A 20,686-nucleotide genomic window follows, 5' to 3' on the forward strand; every position below is an offset into this window, starting at 1 on the left:
GAGCCAAGTTTAGTTTAAGAGGGACAAAAACAAAGTTATCAAAAGGAAATAAAGGTCACTTGGCTCGCCTCTTGGAATGAACAGTTTTAGTAAACTTCCAACATTGAAACTGATAGTGTCCATAGCTAGCAACAACAGTAAGAGTGGCAACAGTAACGCTGACACTTACAGACCTAACATTATAGGAGATTTTCACTCTCCTACAACGTTTTCTTTAATTCCACTCAGCGTGGTTTAAATAGGAGAGGCCATGAAGCCAGAATCCCCTCTGTGTGACTGAGCTCTTTGTGGGAAAGCTGTCTGCTTTACTCCAATTGAAGACTGGTTGGCCCATTGTCAAACCCAGAGCTTGACCTGGTGTTGAACCCAATTGTCAAACTTGCAGTGTAGTGTGGGACCTTGGTGGGGGAGGAGAGGCACCGGAGTGTGATTGAGCTGACTGCAAGTGTTTGTCATCTCTTGGTCTGTGAAAGAGTTCTGCGTAATGATTTCCTTTGCCTCAGCTAATGTAGTTAAAAGCTATGAAAAATGAAATTTCTCTACAAAGCCTCTTTTTTTTAATATAACTAATGTGGTGATTTAAAGCTCAAATACACATTCTCCCATTTCATCAAAGCCCCTGCAGTAATGCGGTGACCACCCCAATCCTTCTCCCAATTCTCACGCTGAGGATAAGTCAGTCTTGTGTCACATGAGGATTTGACAGACAGGCCCAGCTGTGGCAGTCAGGCGCCAGAGCACCACGCCCTCTGAGTCCAAGGCAGACGAGGCCCAAACCCAGAACAATTCAGTCTTTGTGGATCTACTGGAAACTATCAACTGCATCCAAATGACCGTAAGCTGTAGATACAAGCCAGATGTTGGAATTCCTCGGCTCAGTTCAATCTCAGTCCAGTCTGGCTCATCCAAGCCCAGCAGCAGAGCAGTGGCAGAAAGGGGGGGTGTTGCTCTGAACGTACTGTTATATGAAACCTGGTCTAATCAAACAGGAGAAGTACATTTCACCCTGTCCAGATGCCATATATGGTAGGCCTGTCGGATTGAGAAATTGTGCAAAATCGCTGTTTTCCTCGAGGCTTTGAGACAATTGAAAACAGGTCACTTTGCAGTTTTCATTATTTTGATGAAATGATTCACAATACACTAAATCCAGTCATGAGGGCAGCTGTGCTGCACATTGCTCTATGTATGAATCCTCCTTTAAAGCAAGTTACTCCCAGATGCCCTTTTCTCAATTAGCTATACTTTATGGAATGAGTTAAGAGTGTATTACAGTCTCTCAAACTGATGTGCCACTTGAAGCTGTATGTATTATGAAAAACAAGCACCACAGACATAACAGTCAAAGCTTTGCATAGCACGTTGTTTCCTACAGGATCTTCAGCCATAATTCAATATTCTGTAAGGCTCCAAATCTGACATGGTTGCACTTATTTGGTGAAAGCCTCATTTGTCCTTTAGCAGGCTAATTACAGCAGGCTATGCAACCACCCCCCACATCCCTAGTCAACCTTTCACCTCTGAGGTGTTGAGCAGGCAATTACTCTTCTTGGCTTCTGTGTGAGAGGCACAAACACAAACTGGCTATTCCCTTACATGCTCATTTCTCTTTCAACTCTTTCGCCAACTCTCCAGAGTACAACATACAAGTGCAGTATAAACACACACACACCTATCTTTATGGTTCAGTAGCAGGTCATGTGTAGGATGATGGTTGTTGTGGTTTTGCCTCACACACCCTCTCTACGCACTCTTTCAGAAGACTTTTGTATGAATATGTTGTGAGCTCTGTTTCAATTGTGTTTTTAGTGCTTTTTTCAAAGCAGCTTTTGTTTTCTTATGGTTAACTTTAAGAGAAACTGCCCGCACAATAATACAGTCACACTAAAAGTTTTATTTTTATCCTCTGTTTGATGTTAGCCTGAGATACAGACATAAAAGCTGTACACATGCAAGTAACCTATGAACATCAGTATAATGAGGGTTCCATGTACCAGTGACCTCTGTAGCAAAGTGACGGTTCCTCTTTAATAAACTAAGAATGAGGTGAAAATTGGTGTCCTGAGATGTGACGTTTTAGAGCGAGATGTTTGCTCAATCACTTAGAAAACTGTTTTTCAGCTCTCCTGTGTTGCTCGATAACCCACATCCTTTACTCAAAAGCCTCACTAAGAGCTCTCCAGAGGGATGCTTTCATCCTGACGCACACTATGTGTTTGGTCTGTTTCCATTTAACTAAGTTCAGGTGTAGTTCACAGAGGCCGCCAACTCTGGTCACATGACTTACATGCAGGCTGTGGGCTTGGGAGGCTTTTGTTTGTGTAATACAGCCCTGTGATGATGAATCAAGAGCTTCTGTGCCAAAAGAAATCAAAAAGAGCATCTTAACTATTAGTTATTTTACATAATCCAGGAAATATGCTTCAAAATATAATCTTTTGTTTTGTTCCTGTCAGTTTTATGGATGTCTCTTTACGTAAAAGTCTGGGGCCAGCATATCTCATGTCTTACTTTGTCATGAGCGTGTTTAACAGTTTGCACACCCTTTTGATATCTGCTTCATTCTTCAGATGAGGGCACTGAGAGAATGTTGTCCTCCATATGACCCACATTTGAGTCACCTTGAGGAAGGCAGGCAACAGACATCAAGCCAGAGAGTTTACTCTTGTGCGACACTGTTGCGTAATCCATGAGGAAGCTGCTCTGTAACAAATAAATCTGGCTGAAGTGGTCCATCTGGGAACAACATTTTTCAGCAGAGCTCTCCTGACGTGATGCCTAGTGGGCTTTATAAATATCCTGAGCCCATCCGCGCAATGTGAACTGTGTTTCACCCTCCCACACCCTTCCCCTGTGAGTGTTTGCCTTCTGCTCGCAGTGAAAAGGAGGCTTTACTTTGCTTTGTTTGTCCCTCAACTCTTACCTCCCACTTTCTCCCTGTTAACTGTCAGCGTTCAAAAGCAGAACACTGGAAACCACATGTGAAACACAGTGCTCCTGGTTTCACAGTGTAGGTGAATGACCTAGAGGGATTTCTTTTTCTTACTGTCGCAGGAAGATCTGAACTTAAACTGACACTTGTTGGCTTTTGGAAATCTTTGGTAGGCTTAACAAGAAAATTTCCACACACCATATGCGAGTTTAAAAATTGCAAACTGCCATAGTAAAACCAGAAAAAACGATGGGGCATGTTCGTGCCGCTGCTAACCTGACTAAAGCTGTGCCACTGTCAGCTGGTTTTAGACCTAATATGAAATTTAAAGTAACAGAAAGAAACCTTAAATAAATATAGCCATAAGAAACAAAAAGGAGGTTATTAGATCACCTGGACACAGTTGCCATGGCAACTTGATCTGATCCTGTCAGGCAGAGTTATTAATATCAAACAGATCTGACCATTAATCAAAGGAACAAAAACAAAGATAGTCTCATTGGCTTATCCATCACAAGTGGTTATTGAGATAAAATTGGCAAAAATGTATCATTTTTGCAGCATTTACAGTACCGAGCAATCCAGATTGTGCAGATTGTCCATCCATAAGTTGTAATTGTGGTACTTCAGCACCTGTCTAGTAGAGTAGAGAAAGCATAGAGGGTAAAAAGGTTGGGTTTTTAAGTAGCAGGCAATTTCAAATGCGACATTTCTAACAGCTCGTAAACCACAAAGTGTTTCTGTGCAGTTTTTCATATAGAGTATCTGTGTTAGCTAAAGGTACAGCTGCAGAAGAGAATGGAAGATAACTTCAATCAGTGATGGGGAAAGACAGGACAAGAGGAAAACAAGAGAGATTATTTTAGGTACCGACTGCTCACTGACACTTGATACACTGGAGATTTAAAGCTAACTGTGCTGTATGAAGTTTATGGTGATGCACTATGTATATAGCTCATATAACCTCTGCTTATCTTGTTGAACTGTTTTATTTCTCCTTCCTCAAAATCAGCTCCCAATTCAAGCATCAACTTTATTGCAAAAATTTTACTTAGTTTCTTTTTTGTGAAAGATTTACTGTATAAATGGGTCAAAATGCACAGTACAACTTTTATGGGGCTTGGTCTGAAGATTATTTGTGCAATGTTTTTGCAAAGCCATGACAAAAAAATTTGACTTTTTAATAAGCTTTTCGCTTTTTCTTAAAAACGTACTGGTGGGACTTGGGTTTTCAATGCACAGACATGAAATTTGATGAAAAGAATATGGTTGCTGGGCCTGGTCAGTGTACTAAATTTCAGAAATTTCTGTTTAGGGTCTCACACAGACTTTACTGACAGCAGAAAGATGAAGAAAGCAGGATAAAAAAAAGGTAGAAATGGTAGAATGACTACACAACTTTGCTGCTTTGCCCCCAAACACAGGTGATAGCAGAGACAAAGCTTTCTGTGTAGCTCCAAAACGTTTTCCTAAAAAAGATCCTCATGCAGATAATCTGTTTCTCTGCAGGCTGTAGAGGAACGGCTGTGTAGATATGGCTGGCAGCCAGTGATGAATACAACTTACTGTGAGTTATGCCCCAACTACCAAGAGTTTGACCTTGTGTTGTAGAACCACACCCTCTAATTCATATGAGCCATATACTTGTAAAAACCACATTCTTTAAATAGCCCGCTGTCGCCAAAGTGATTGAATATTTCAGGGCAGCATTAATCAAGCTGGTAATTTTGTTTATAAAAGTTATTTGCTTCAAAAGTATCTATCATTGTCTGTGTTTTTATTGCTGCCTGTGACTTCCTATATGAATCAATTGGACAGAAACACTCAAGCACTGCTGGAACTTAACAAGTCCCCCTGAGTTTAATGTCATGCACATTATATTTATTTGCTCATGGATTGCCACTAATTTCCTACATTTATCTTCAGCGCTCTGTTTGTCTCTCTGTGTTTTTAAGGACTGACACCCTCTGAGGTTGCTGCTCCCTTTAACCTTTAACACCACAGTGTATAATAACTCTTACAGTCTGACAGGTCAACTGAGGCGTCGCGGCTGGCCCCTTGTTGTGGGTTAGGGCTGAGCCTTTTTATCATACTACCTACCCTGTGATGGATGAACCTCGCAACAAACTGGCGAGAGGACTAACAGCGTTGTTCAGAGAAGGGGATAAGGTGTTGTAACAAATAACGCCTCGCTAAACTCCACTTCCGTTTTGCTGCCCCTGGCTCCAGCCTCATTTGGCTTCACTTTGGGCTGTGCCCACAAAGTACACAGTCTTATGGAGTTTATTACAGGTAATAGTCCACTGTGCTCATGTCTGATAACACTTGTGTTGAGTATCTTGCTACAAACTCGGGAGATATTTCTAGCTTTTATGGTTAAGTTGGCTTTAAAATGACAGAAATTGTGATTTATTTGAGGCATGGCACTACACAAACATTTTCTATATTTTAGAGATATCAAATAAATGTGAAGTAAGAATGGATCTGATGTGTTTTGGAAACACATTTATCAAACGCAGCAGAGTCATATTAAGCCTCAAAGTCACAGTGAACCCTCTGCCAGGAAACTCAGAGTCACAGAATCCATAAGTGTATGTGATGTGAATAACGACACAATCCTACACTGGCTGAGGTTTTACATGCGTTCAGCATCACTGCACAACAAGCCAAATGGACTCCAGATCCGGGCGCCTATAATATATTTAATGGATCATTGGAGGCTGGCTCTCCAAGCCCCTGTGTTGGGATTACAAATGCTTGGACTGAGTAAAGGAAAAGATTCTCAGGTTTGTTGCTTACTTTAAAAGTATGGAAGAGGGAAATTTAGGGGCGTTCAAAAGTGAAGTTTCGGTGAGGTTATAACAGGATAGCCTTGCATAAACCTAATTGCGGTCAGCATAAAAGAACAAAGAAAAAAGTGACTACAGTACAATCTCAAATCAAATCAAATGTCCAGAAAAGACACCTGGGAATGTGGTCACAGCTGGGACAGCTACAGTTTCGGGTTTCTTCCCATGTGACCAAACTTCTGCCTCCACCTGCGCTTGGTCAGTCACCCTGGGGCTGAGCGCCTTCAGCAGGGAAAAGGCTTTCCAAGCCCCTATTTGATTTATTCAGTATTTGGCTAACCTTGCTCTGAACCTGCCCCAAGAGATTTCCAACCATTTTAGTCCTCCTTTTCCAGCATACACGCACTGCATGCCTCCTCGACCTAGTTCCATCCCAACATGCTTCTTCTTCTCACCCCGCTTTCGCAACAGCCCACTAAGAGAATGAGAAACAGGCCCTTGAAGGAGGCTCGGGTTCACTTTCAGCAGTGCCCGTCCCCCTCCCAACCCCACTGTGGGTCACCTACTGATCACAATGTGCGGCCCTATCGTGAGTGCTCAGGGGGGCCTTTATGGTTCGCTGGGATTCAAATGAATGTTTATGAGCCTTGTCTAGCAGCAAAAGGCCAGGCACTATCCCAACTTTTACAGCCTCTCTCATGGGGTCGCTTTTGGTTCTTTGAGCTTGCTTTGACTTGTGCTCTAACAGATATGGGTTTCTTTCTCTGAGTTTGTGTCGGTAGCCCTTCATGCTTTCATTGCTAGGGCTTAGCGCTCTGCTCTGAAAGGAGCAATGGTAAAGTTATTTGTGCATGGATTCTCTGTGTTTCACACTTTTACTTGTAAGTCATTTTAGTGTTCGCTGCTTTCATAACCACCACATTTGAATTCATCATGCTGCACATGCTCTGTCCTACGTAAAAAGCATTGGTTTCATGATTAACCTCACAGCAAGGAAGGAAATAGCACAGCCTATGAAAGAGCTTGCGCTCTGTTGGATTTTCACTGAACATTGCTCTTTGCTCTGATCTAAGAAGATTAGTTATGGTCCACAAGTAACAAACAAAAAGAATAAAAGCAGCAGGGCCTTATCCAGAGATAAGACTATATGTAGGTGTGCGCGTTTTATGACAACACCAAACTTTTATTTAATGTATAAAAGGAAAAACACCTTTTTGTCAATTAAAACTAATTGTCTTTTTTTGTGTTGCAGTGGGGAGTGAGGTATAAAAACTGTCCTTCATCTTGATGAGTAGTTTTCATGTTTGAGTCTGAGTCAAATGTGAACAGTTCAGACATCTTAAAGCAGTTTATCCTTTTAAAGAAGGCTCAACACCCGAGGTTAAAACTGCAGCAGAGTATGGTATTTTCAGTTTTACTACATCCCTTTCAGTGAATCAGCCTAGGTGAGGTCAGATCTTTGCCTCATTTCATTAAAAAATAACAAGGTTGGATATAGTGTGCCATCTGAGATGTAAAAGAGATTAGAAACTCTCTTTTTTTTCCATGTAAAGTATTTTAACCTGAGTTTTGTTTCTCTTTAGGTTTGGTTGACCTTTACCCACTTCAGAAATAATCTCTATGTAGCTAATGGCCAGTTTATTATATCAAATAACCTGATTAATGCACTTATTTTGAACTGGGATATCTTCTGAAGTATGGCTGTGTCCTCTGAATAAATAAAGTTTTATTCAACATGAAAAATCTGAAATGCTAAAAAGAGCTGAAAGAAATGTATCAGCACAGAAATGGGATGTATAATCTAAGGCCTCTCCTCACCTTTGAAACTGCTGCAGGCTTTTATTCACATTATATTAGCAATGATGGAATAACAGGTAATTCTTCCCTATTTGGCAGAAATGTTAAATTGGGAGCTGCGGTTTTACGGTGGATGCTGTTCATTTTCAGTTCCAAAGCGAGTAAGGTTTAGCAATTCATCCACCAGTGTAAGCGCCTTCCAGTTTTATGAAATGCGTTTTTACCACTTAAATAATATCCTCAATCAAAAGGTAATTGTAAGACACTGGCAATGACAAATCTCATCCATTATAATTTTCCACAGCTCCAATTCTTTCTTTTGTGCTAAAGCACTGGGACATTTTGAGGTTTAATGCAGTAAAACAAAAGAGCACCCATACTGTCACATCATTTTTGTCCTGGAATATAAGCCTCTCAGGTTTTAGTAATTCAAATCACATTTATATAATCTAACACAAATGTGCAGCAACTGCAGACATCTTCAGATTGCTTGGTTAAAAGCCAAGCTAATGAAATCAAACCTGACGTCATCTTAGCAACAGAAGATGTTGCTAAGATGAAATTAAAAATTACTTTAATTTTGTTTTAATAATTAAAGCCTTGATGAATGAATGTCTGCAATACGTACAATAAAGTTTTTTCTGGCTGTTCACATTCATTGAATGCAATTAAAACCATTGTGCAGGCATTAGAAGGGCCTGACTGACTTGTTTTGAGTTCATTGTGTTTATTGAGATTTACACTATCCCCCCTGTACCATTTTCTGACAGCAGAGAACAAACAAGAATATGCCCCACATGGCCCCCATGAGTGCATTTTATGTTTTGACAACATCGTCTGTCACAGTCACTGATCTCATGCTTGGAATAAATCAAAGCTGTTATCGCACTGCCATGGGAGTCAAAACCCTGATAGAATACAATGTCTACCGCCCAAGTGTTCACTTTTTCTATTTTCATCATGTACAAATGGAGAAAGTGCAATTCTAAAACTCGATTTTATTACCTTGTTTTGATTCAAAGACATATTAAAAGAATTAAAAAAAAAGAAAAAAAAAAGAAGAAAAAGTAAAAACAGGCGACAAAATATGTGTCAATAAACTCCCAGAATAACTACTGGTATAGAACTATGCATGGCTTCAGATCAAAGTGAGTCCTCCATACTATATACATATACATAGGATCAGGGTGTATCGAGCAGTTTATCAATTACTTGTAACTGTAGAAGCGACACCCTTGCATGTGTTTGTCTTCACTCTATCATGGGACCTGCTCCACTTTCACATGTGTAAAGGTCCATATTCCCTTCATCACACCCGAGAACTGTTGAGGTCGCTCTCATATTGCGCACAGTCCAGGTTCATGTCCTCCCTTTGAATGTGTTCATGCAGGTGTAAGTCCCAGAAAACTTGTGGATTTCTTCAAGTGCAACTTGTGGCACGAAGCTAAAGACAGACGAAAAACACTAGTGTCAGCATGTTAATCGTGAAGTAGAAAATACAGCAATAAAAACAAGATAGCACATGAAATCTCACCTTTTGAGAATGACAAGAGCGTGCATTGTCCATGGCAGGTAGAGGAAAGCCTTGTCAGTTCTGACTGCATCAACAGTCCTCTGGGCAACTACTTCAGGTTTGAGGGGTGGAAAGAGCTGGGGAAACCTGGAAAAAAAAAAATGACAGTTTGAGATAAAGTGATGTTGTTTCTGGGACACTCTGGGAAAATTTTGATTATATTTTCTATCTGCTTCAAGTTTTATCTGTGCAACCGCTGTTCATAACAAATGCCAGAGCGCAGCTGAATTTGAAATTATGCTGCCATACTTTATCTCGCCAAACTGTACATTTTGGATTTTTGACATACCCAATAACTATTACAAAACAGTGTGAAAGGTCTGATGCAATCATACACCCAGGATGTACATTCAATGTCAAATATGCGAAGCGACGCAGCACCATTTAAAAAAAAAAAAGTTTAAAGCAGCTATGTTTTCATGTGATCTCTAAAATCCTAAAATAATTACTAGCCGTCTGTTAAATATCGAGTCATTAGCTGATTTAGTCAAAGTATACAAATTCCTTTTAAAATGTTAAACTATCATTTCTGGTACCGTAAGTCAGAAGAATCATGAATCAGGTGGATTAGGAGAGTATCTTAATACTCGCTTTTGATTTATCCAGTAGTGTGAATGTTTTATCATGATCTATGACGGCGTAGATCATTACAGGGGAAAAGGTTGATAGCCTATAGGATAGATTTTATAGCAACCACAAGCATCTGTACAAAACTCCGTGCCCATTGATCAAATACAGGGCAAGTGAAAACTGACCAGCTGGTTGGCTCTAGACGTAAAGTCAGAAGATTACCAAACTCATTCGATCTTTCCCTTTCTGGACTTTGAATAATAGTTTTCAAAGTAATCCATCCAATAGCTGTGAAGGTATTTCCTTCTGAGCCACAAATGTCAACCTCACACCAGTGATACAGGGAGAGGCATGGAATCTCTAAAGTCAGTAGGATTAACCCTGTAGGGGAATAATAACAATGTTCAGAGTTTGCAGTGCATCCAAAGGTTATTGAGATATTTCAGTCTGAATTTAAGTGTTGGATTTGCTTGATGCATTTCCACTTAAAATTCCTATAAGATTTTGTTCAAGGGACTAGGATACTTCAGATCTACTGTTGTCCAAAGACACAAAATGGGCAAAAGACACAAATTAGTGGGCTGATGTATGGAAAAATGATGCTCGTTTTCTCCAGTAGTATTCATAATAATTCTGGCACCTTCCTGAAATGTTGTCAGGAGATTTGGATAGCTTTTTGTGTACTTTAAAATGTAACTGATAGATAACCCTAGATAACCCATATTTCTGAACCATGGTATGACGTAAGAATGGTCCACCCTCGCTTCCTTTTGTTGTGTCTTCTCACCTGACTCTCATGCCCTGGAACATCTCTGTATTTGTGTGAAAGGGAAGCACTGTGGTACAGCTGACACCAGGACAGTCCAGCAGGCCCAGTGTCAGGCTCTCCATGAAGGCCAGCGATGAGGCCTTGGAGGTGCAGTAGTCTATGGCCCCAGGGATCGGAGACTGGGACAGGATGGAATTAATGCATACGACATGGCCGTGCTGCAGCTCCAGCATTCGAGGCAGGAAAGCTTTTGTTGTCTAAGACAAAAAGAAGAAAAAGAGACTGTGAAAGGTAGAATGAAGGAAAAAGCGGTGAGGGGTGTAGAAATAGAAGGTGAAATATATTCAGAGTAGAAAGAAGAACAGACAAGAGAAGCAAGCCCACACTGTAACGACAGATTAAATTTCCATTTCCATTTAGTTGATAATTGCATTTCTGTCTGCATATGACATAGTCTTTTGATCTCCATTCAAAATAAAAATGCCATGAGTTTCACAACCCTTCTGATGTTTCAGGGGCTGAGAGGCAATTTGGAAATACCCCACTTAACCTGCCATAATAAGAGTCATGATTGACAAGCCTGTGGCTGCCTACTGCATACGGTGCCATGCTATAATCAAAATATAAAAATGATAAGGATAATCAGCTCAGAGGAATTTCCCTATATTTCCCTGTATTTGCAGGAAAACTGGCTCTGCTACAATGTAATCAAATCTTACCCAGAACTGCCCCATGGTGTTGATGTGTTGGGATTTCAGAAGAGCATCATCATCGCTGTCCATCAGACTCTTGCCATGGACGACTGCTGCGTTGTTCACCAATATCGTAACATCTCCCACCTGAGATTAAAAAGTGCAAGAATAGGAAGAGAAAACCCTGTCAAAAATGTCAAGCATTTGCTGTCTGCTTTCCTGAAATGATATAGTTGTACTCCACAAGAGCTGTCAACATTCCAAGCTCATATTTAGAGATTTGAGATGAAGTGTAATCTATACACACCAGATGGGAGAAAGAGCAGCTCAAAGCAAATATACATACAGACTAGACGGGGAGGCATCTCAGGGAAATATTTTACGATCTGTTGTGTGCAAATTATATTTCTTCTTGTGCAAGCAGATTTATCTTTTCAAAAACACTAAGCTGCCATACCTTTTCTCTAACCACTTTGGCTTGTTTGTAAACTTCCTCCCGATTGGCCACGTCACACAGGAAGTAATGGCACTCAGTTCCAGAGAGGGTAATTTCTTCAGCCGTCTCTTTGAGGCACTTTTCTGTTCTGCCCCACAGGATTACCTGGTAAATAACAAGATGTTAATTTTCTAAACAAACACACGTATAATCAGTAGGAAATTCAGCATCGAGTGCAAAAAAATTTTTTTTTTTTTTTTACAGTAATCACTCAATTTGTTTTTTTTTGGCAGTATAGTGAAAATGAGTTTTTTGAATAGCAATGTTCTTTTTGTTCAGAGAATAGAGAGGGCAATTTCACTCCAACAAATAGTTTTCAAGCAAGATTAAAGGCTCGGGGGTTGGTGGGTGAATGAACTGTCTCTTCATCCACCTGGAGACTAAATGAAGGCTGGTCATTTGAGCAGGGAACATGAGGTTGGATAGAGGTGGGGGACTAGTGATTGGGCAATTAGATCTGTCAGTCTTTGGGGTCAGGGAAAGGTAATGAAATCAGGGGGTGAGCCCTCCTCATCTCTCAAACACAAATTCTCAAAGAGATTACATGGCCTGTTGGGCAGATGAGCCCTGTCATTTCTGGTCAGGGAGTCTGAAAACAGTGCGTGTGTGAAGTGCTGAAGACGCCAGTGTGGGATTTGGCTAGTCGCCCATGACCAAGGTTAATATTTGAGCAAAAAGTCCTCTGGAAAGTGATCTTGTGTATCTCAGAGTCAGAGACTGCGCGTGGGCGCAAGACAGCATGTCTGTTTGCTACCTCGTGGTTCAGCCTGTCATTCTCATTGTTTTACACCAATGAATATGCGTAAACATCCATTTAGTTAGTAGGCAGGATGGATTAGTCTAAGAGATCTAATTAATAAACATGACAAAAGATATTTTAAGACTTAGTTTAAAAAAAAGTGCAAAAGTATGCAAGCATGTTGCACAGTGCAACTCTTGCACAAATTAAACCTGTCATCTTCCAGCAACAGCGTAATTTCACACTGTGCCAATTTAAAATTCACTCAACACTGGTTGAGAGCCAAACATAGCACACTAACAAATACAGTAAAATAACTTTCATATTCACAATCTGGAAATAAAAGAAGTCCCAAATTGTTATGTTGCTCTGTTCTTCCAAGTATTCATGTGTCAAAAACTGTCCAAGGCTAATAGCAGCTGAAGCAGACCAAACACACCAAAATTTTTAGAAACATAAAAGACTGCAGTCTAGAATGTGCTTTTTATGCGCTTCATTTCTTTATCAGATCTGGAGCACTCTGGGTTTGCCTCCCTCTGTGAGTGGCCCTGGTTTGAATTGCTTTTGATTAGGTTTTCTGTTTGCTTCATTTGCAAGCCCATTTGAGTAATCAGTGAAGGCAGACAGGTCTTGATAAATAACTGAAAGCTTTTAATAGGAGTCAGGCAAACAAAGCTGACAGTTCTCATTAAAAGTCAGCACTTACATTGTGCTCTCCTGTTAAAATGTTATTTAATTCATTAAGTTTATCACCCGTCACAACATGCAGGATCCTCAGAGCAAACAAGCACTGGCCAAATTGCTATCTGGACAGAAATGTTAAGAAAACAGTTTTTAATTGACCTTGCACAAGCCCTCTTCGCTATTGTTGATAAACTGGTGATTGTTCTTACTTGGCATGCCTAACAAGACCTAATGTCAACACATGCTGTAAGTAAAAGCCCTTTAATGAAACAAATCTATGTTGCAAAGCTTAAAACAAGACTTTGAAAGGTAGACAGCAGATGTCACTCTATGCAGCTTAAGATATCCCCAACTAGCTCCAGCTACATTACAGTGATACTCTATCACTCGGGCCTGAATATATGGGTGGGTATGAGCCCTCCTTTTCACACCCATTGTATGGGCAAGCAGAGAGGCAGCACATAGAGGGGGCAGCAGGAGTTCAGGAGGCAGTCGCCTGCCGCTGTCTAATTACTGCGGAGACAGCAAGGTCAGTTGCAGGGCAATACCCAGCTGGGAGTGGTGTGCTTCCCGCCTCCAGCGCAACACAAGCACACCCACACAAACCTGTTGTCAGTGACTTGCTTCGGTTCATCTTCTTTGCAGAGATCTCCAAGTAATGTTAACAACCACATATAAAAGGAAAAAAAACGTGTAAACATTTTCCTCCCGAGTTGGTGGTGCTTTTAGGGAGGCTGCAAAATAATTAAACGAGCTCTGAAGAAATATACCATTTTAATTTTCTGAGTATTTACTGGGATTGTTATGAAAGACCCCTCACTGTGTTATTGGTTGCCTTTTTCTATTTTTTTGCCTCACGCTGGCGCTGCTCTCCCCTAATAGTACAGAATAAGACATGGCTCCCCTCCTGGGTCTCCAGCTTTTCATCTTGACTAATTTCCTCCGTTGACATTGAAGTCAGTCTTCCTTACAATGTGAAAAAACTAAAACCTAAGCAGAGGCGAAGGTAATTCTGGCTACTACTGACAAAGAGGCTCAAACAAGAGTTAGCGTAAGTTCGCAGAGGTCAGCCCTATTCACAATTATCCTTTTAGCATCTCTTTAGGCAGGGAGTAATTGTCATACACATTACCACAGGTGTTGTTTTCAAAGCCTTCACACCTTGATAATGCCCAACAAAAGGGTGCTGAAAAGCATGGTGACATCCATTGTTACGCAGCTGCAAAGTGAAGCTTTTAAAACCCACTGGTTTCTTCTAGCTCGTTCCCCAAGGAGATGGCATTGAAAGACAGAAGGAGGCAGTTAGTGTTTCATTGAGCTTTTAGCAATGTTTTCAAGCTGCTGAAATTGCACCTTAAGAGATCATCTGAGACGTGGCGCCTGTGTCACTCGTATGTATAATTGCAACCCAAAGCTATCAGCTGGGCTGCTCAACATGGGTAGAAATTACCACAATTTTCTTCCACGTGTAATGATGACTCCCATCTGAGGTGATCAAAAATAGAGCTACTCTGTATTGATACATTGCTGCTACAGGGCCACCAGCGACTCATCTGGCACTCAGCTGTGTAATGTTCACTCAGTAGGATTGGTAGACAAACCACAGCTGGAAATTTTGAACTGAGGTTACCCTGACCTGCAATGAAGACAAGCTGTGTGTGTGTGTGTGTGTGTGTGTGTGTGTGTGTGTGTGTGTGTGTGTGTGTGTGTGTGTGTGTGTGTGTGTAGTCACCAGAGCATTTTAGGAACAAGAGAAAGCTCCTTGTTAAGGGGATGAGGGATAGTGAGGGAGGTGGGACATGGAAGGTTAATTGTTGTGATGGATGAGGTGATTTCCAATGAAAATTTGAATTTATAATTTATTTTATCTTGGTGATTTATTTAGGAGTAAACCAAGCAACTTTAAGCGTCATGATATGGACTATTCCAACTCATGTCATCAATATAAACTTGTTGTTTTCAGGTAACCTACATATTTTGCTATACATTAATATTCATTTCCAACTGTATAAAACAATGACAAATCTTTTTTTTCTGTTTACATTGCATTGTGTCTTGAGTATGGAAGATTTGACCCACATATATTCCATGATAAGTATGCATTTTAGTTACTGTAACTGGTTAAAAGAAACAAAAAAAGATAACAGAATGTGTTCCTTGTTATTGTTTCGCAAACACACCCCACAAAACAATATCTCGTGAACTCATGCTATCCTTGAAAACAACAACAACTTATCTGTTATTTATTAAGAACATTATGAAGTCTTTTGTTGTGGCATGCTAGTAGACGCTACAGTCTTATGGAGACTGCTCAAAAATGGCAAGAAGCTACAATAGAGAAATATCAGAGCTGCATTGACTTGAAGCAGTTTCAGTTAAATTTTATGCACTCTAAAATAAACAAACAGCCACATATGTAAAGCCACGGTTAATGTATAGTTTTTACAGCTAAATCTTTGGATGATGCACTTTCTGTGTAAGGCAAAACGCAAAAATCACCCTGGACCCAAGCAGAATGAATGTCAGCTCAGTACCACACTCAATCATATCAAGCAGCCATAAATGCTGTCCAGACCTGCCCTCTGGTTGACCCAAGCTGTTGTGCAATACCTGAACAAAAATTGTCACCGGTCTTACTGGACAACTAGGTTACTTGGAGGTCGTGATCCCTGCTTTTATAGAACATTGAAACAGCAATACACGTGGGGCAGGGGAGACCAGACTGACCAGGCTACCTGGCGAGGGATGAGGGGGGTGGTTTTGATAAAAGCTGAAAATATAACTTAATATATGACCAAAACAAATTGCTCAGAAAGTAATTTAATCTCGTTGTTAATAATGTGCTGATCTGAAAGGAGTGGAAGGAGGAAAGGTATGTGCAACAAGTTATCGACTTACCTTTCTGGCCCCATGCTTGGCAAACTCTTTGGCCAGGTGTCGTCCGATGCCTCGTCCTCCACCAGTGATCAATACCACCTCCTTGGTGAGGTCTTTCCGTCTGCTTGGCAACAGCAACATCAAACTTGCTCTTACTATACAGTAGAGGATTTGAACCGGGAAAAGAAGCATACGACACACGCTCTTCAGCTCCATTTCGGAACGTGCTCACGGATAGTCTGTAAGTATGTTTACGCTGCAAGTTTACGTGCACCGCAGATATCCGCCAACAGTGAACTGAGTGCGCAGACAGCGACTTCTGAGCTCCTGCAACTTTACCCGCATGCAAACAATATCATCTGCACTGTTGCATAACTAATCCACAGGCGAGAGATATTTTTTTTTAAAAACAGAACAGTGTGACTTGAAGAGCTCTGACAGTCTACATGCATCACGCTCACGAAATCAGTGAGTGATCAGTCATTGCGCCTGTCAACTACCGTCGAGGAGTACAAACGTGAAACACAAGTCCAGGCGACGCTCCGTAGTGCGCGCTACTCTGTGCTTTGGTGTTGCGTTCCTGTTCTGTCCTGTCCTGTCCTGTCCTGCCTTATATATTACCGCCTCTGCCCTGGTTCGGAACTTCCACTAGTGAAAGGAACTGGATGAACCTAAATAGGAGGTTTGTAAGGGGATTAATCCTGATTGACATGTTAAGTAGGGATGAATTTTGCTCCAGTGCCCGTCTGCCCTGAGTGGCTGCGCACTTGCCTCTTCCACACCCCTTCATGTGGCTACAACAGCGTTTCTCAACATGTGGTCTAGGTCCTCACAGTGGTCGCCGAGCAGCGAGGGTCCCAGCTGGGACCCCAAACTCTCACTTCACAGTTTCACTGATCCGAACTTCACCTCGTTACATAACGCTGGTCACAGAAGAACAATGATGTTGCAATCACAGGTCTCACTGACTGTTGCGAGTCAGTACAAAATATTCTTATATAATAGCGCCAGATGAATGACTGCCATCGTCAACAATGCCTAATGCCAGTTCTATTAAATTAATTAAATGAAACAAATAAAGAGAGGAAACAAAGAATCAGCTGAGCACCAAACAAACACATAGCTGATAAAGCCCCTAACACATTTGTAACCTCAATAAAAAAAAATCAGGTCTGGATTGTGTCAAAATCTAAAGTCATGTATTTCCTCCACTTTAATGTGCTAGGTTTATTTAAAAAAAAGTGAACATGTTATTTGATTGGACAGTGTGTTTGTACATTTGTAATGGTTTCCAACTGTTGGTATAAAGCGCCACTAGTTGTTTGAACCCAGTCTGTTGTGGTAACAGTATTTTTGAAGCACGCTATATTTTTTCTGCATGTGACAATGCAGTTTGGGAAATAGGTCAGCCCGGTCTCAGAAGCTTGGAAGGATGACAACAATAAAACCGCATGAATACCTCCTAAACAAATCTTGTGAATTCACGAGCCTCAGACAAGATTCCAGTCTGTGATGTTTGGCCCTGGCACTGTGATTTTTACTGGGCAATGCTGAATACAAGACTTTTTCAGCAACTGGGATGGGTTTAGCCTCACAATGGTTGCTTTGTGCAAGGCTCAGTTACTTAGGGAAGACAGAGAGGCTCTCGGGGGCTGCTAAAAACTCCAAGACAACACGACTCCAGATGCTGTCTTTATTTTGCAAATTTCTGAGGTTTACAAAATGCAGATTCAAAGTCGAGAGCCCACTGGAGCTTATGCCAAAGCATATTCCACTGAAGAGATGTCGAATACAGGTAAGTGAATTTGCTAAAACATCATAGTACACATTGCAGTCACTGGCAAATATGTTTAAGCTGCCCACAGAATGCCACAGTGTAAACAGACTGTTTTTCAGAGTATCCTGTTTATTTATACTCATGCTATCACTGCCATCTACAGATCAACAGTGAAAGTTCAGATAAGGGTCTTTTCAGTCAGCCTTCATGCATCTTTGAGTATTTTCTTCCCTTAGACGCTAGACAATAAATTTGCTTCTCATTGCCACGCACAGGCATGAGCAACAGAGCTCATGTAGGAGTCAATATGTTCAAATAAACCTGAAAACACATGCACACACCCACACACACACACACCCACACACACACATTAGAACCACAGAAAAATGTGAAAATGTTAGTAGGTGTTGGAAGGTATTTTAATGGGAACTATGGAAATGAAAGTAATTAAAAAGCTGCTCTATTAACATAAAATATTTTTTGCAATATCCATAGAGGAACAATATGGTTTCCTTGGGAAACATGTAATTCGTTTGACTACACAGTCATAAAATATGTTGAAGGATATAATTATTTTCCTGGGCAGCAGGCAGCTAAAAATGTCATTAAGTGAGAGCAAGGTCAGAATGCATTGCAGGCGGTTGTGGGAGGGGTGAAAAGAGGCTGAAAGCAGGTACATAAAACATTTACTCCTAATGACTTACCTTCAGCAGAGCAGACCAGCAACACCATGGACATCGGCTCGGCAATTTTAATAATTGGCTTTGCTGCTCTTGTTGCAGCCTTCCTTCTTCTGGTAATTGGACTTGTGTACGCTGAGCTGATGAATTCAGACGTTCCTTGTGGGGTTGCAAATAGAGGGAAACTGCGCATGGTTCATGGATTGTTTGTTGGTATTGCAGTCGTGGTGAGTATCAGTATCTGCAAAAGTGTTAGTGCTTAGTTTTGTATGTTGCCTGTATGGAATCATATCTATTTTTGTTAACTTTTTAAAAATATTCAACTTATCCTTTAGGTTAAACGCCTCTTGTGGAGAATAAAATGTACTCTTTTAGGTCATATGTGGATATCCTTCCTTCGTCCTCCAACACCTGATAAAGCTTACATCAGAGAAATTTTAGATAAGAAATCATAACCAACAAAGGTGCAAAGACAAAGTCATGTGTTCCGCTTCTTTGATGTTGTCATGAATGGGGTTTTTTTTTCAACCAAATAACCTTCACTTTGACTTTATCTATCAGGGTTGTATATATTTTTGTCTCCTATTTGTTGTAAGTCTTTTGTTTCTCTCCTGCCAGGCTCGGATCCTACATCGGCTGGGCATTTGTCATCAGGTTAGCTTTACCCGATGGTTCGTGGCCTGTTTTCTCTCTCACCTGAAACAAGTTCCCGCTGGTCTGCGAGTGAAGGACATGACATTCTCAGAGGTGCCAGTGCGAGTATATGAACCTACCTCTGTGTGTGACGGCTTGAGGAGAGGTCTAATGTATTTCCATGGAGGCGGATGGATATTGGGAAGTATAGGTATATGATGTTACAGTCACTTGCTTAACTAAAATAAAAATGCTCAAATACAAGTAAAACCTGACTTCCTCACATTTACAGTCAGTAATTTTATGACAGTGGAACTGAATTTTAAGCAGCTTGAACTATAAGTAAAAACTATTTTCATTTGAGCGGTATGCAGCATAAGAAAGTTTCAAAATTCCGAAATACTACAAAATTGCACCCAAGTGTAATATTTTTCAGCACAGGTGCAGAAAGGACAAAGACGTGTCACCTTCTGTTTGTGGCTATTTATGGCTTCTTTTCTGCGACGAAAATCTTTTAATAACTCTATCCTACTAATCCTGAACAGATTCTGTTGATGAAGTGTGTCGGCATATTGCCATTGAATCTGACACCACTGTGATATCTGTTGGGTATTTACACTTTTTCCCCACTCCACATACAAATAGTAAATCTATTTTAACCACCATGTAGCTACAACTTAACATACTGCTCCTTTTCCTTTCACCCCTCTTAGATACCGATTAGCCCCTGAGCACAGGTATCCTGCCCAGCTGGATGATTGTGAGAAAGCAACGTGTCACTTCCTGTCTGTGGCTGAGACAGAGTTCGGGGTGGACTCTCACAGAGTGGCAGTTGGAGGGGACAGCACTGGGGCTAACCTGGCAGCAGCACTGTGCCAAAGGCTGGCGTGCAGTGAGGACCGACATCTGCCATTCCCTTGCGCTCAGGTCCTCATTTACCCAGCCCTGCAGATGGCAGATTTCAACTTGCCTTCCTACCAGCAAAATCATGCTGTGCCCATATTGTTTCGTGGCCGGATGGCATTCTACTTCCTGCAATATCTCAATGGAGATGTTTCTCTGTGCCAAGAAGTGCTGGAAGGTAACCATGTCCCCACTGAGCTCAGGCCACGCTACGAACTATGGTTATCCCCTTCCAACTTACCTCCTGAGTGCCTCACACGTGGTTTCTATAAGCACCCAAGCCCAGAATATGATGGGGAGGTGTATCACGCAATTAAAGAGGGTTTGGAACCTGAGGTTTCCCCTTTACTGGCAGACGATGCTCTCATTCAGAAAACCCCGCGAACCTTCATCCTTACCTGTGAATATGATGTCCTGAGGGATGATGGGATTCTTTACAGGAAGCGACTTCTGGACCTGGGAAAGGATGTCACCTGGCAGCATGTGCTAGATGGCTTTCATGGCATGATTAACTTTTTTAACCAGGGCTGGCTCACATTTCCCTCTGCAGTGCAAGTTGTGGATGGTGCTGTTCACTATATAAAAACACTGTGAGGGTAATAAATAAGATCCTGCAATAAACTTTATTCTACTTCCCATCTTGTCTTACATTTGAATAAACAAATGTGCCTCCAGTGTTTGTCATTACCATTATACTGTTCACAGAAGCCCCCCCCCCTCCAAATTCATTCCATTCCAAAAATGAAAAGTAGCCCAAGGAAACTAAGTCTGCATA

General features: G+C 41.1%; 2 protein-coding genes across 2 annotated transcripts; one reads left to right on the top strand and one right to left on the bottom strand.

Annotated features, from left to right (window-relative positions):
- Positions 1-8,228: 8,228 nt before the first annotated feature.
- dhrs3b (dehydrogenase/reductase (SDR family) member 3b) lies at positions 8,229-16,790 on the bottom strand. Its single transcript, XM_026167147.2, has 6 exons — positions 15,940-16,790; positions 11,580-11,723; positions 11,150-11,269; positions 10,449-10,687; positions 9,053-9,178; positions 8,229-8,962 (listed from the first exon to the last, which is right to left on the bottom strand). The coding sequence occupies exons 1-6, from the start codon at positions 16,132-16,134 to the stop codon at positions 8,878-8,880; spliced, it is 909 nt and encodes a 302-aa protein (XP_026022932.1). The 5' UTR covers positions 16,135-16,790; the 3' UTR covers positions 8,229-8,877.
- A 142-nt stretch (positions 16,791-16,932) lies between these two features.
- aadacl4 (arylacetamide deacetylase-like 4) lies at positions 16,933-20,585 on the top strand. The gene is made up of 5 exons (XM_026167146.2): positions 16,933-17,713; positions 18,478-18,602; positions 18,994-19,219; positions 19,554-19,617; positions 19,722-20,585. The coding sequence occupies exons 1-5, from the start codon at positions 17,641-17,643 to the stop codon at positions 20,503-20,505; spliced, it is 1,272 nt and encodes a 423-aa protein (XP_026022931.1). The 5' UTR covers positions 16,933-17,640; the 3' UTR covers positions 20,506-20,585.
- Positions 20,586-20,686: the final 101 nt, after the last annotated feature.

The sequence above is a fragment of the Astatotilapia calliptera genome, chromosome 5 (genome assembly GCF_964374335.1).
Source record: "Astatotilapia calliptera chromosome 5, fAstCal68.1, whole genome shotgun sequence".
Lineage (NCBI taxonomy): Eukaryota > Metazoa > Chordata > Actinopteri > Cichliformes > Cichlidae > Astatotilapia > Astatotilapia calliptera.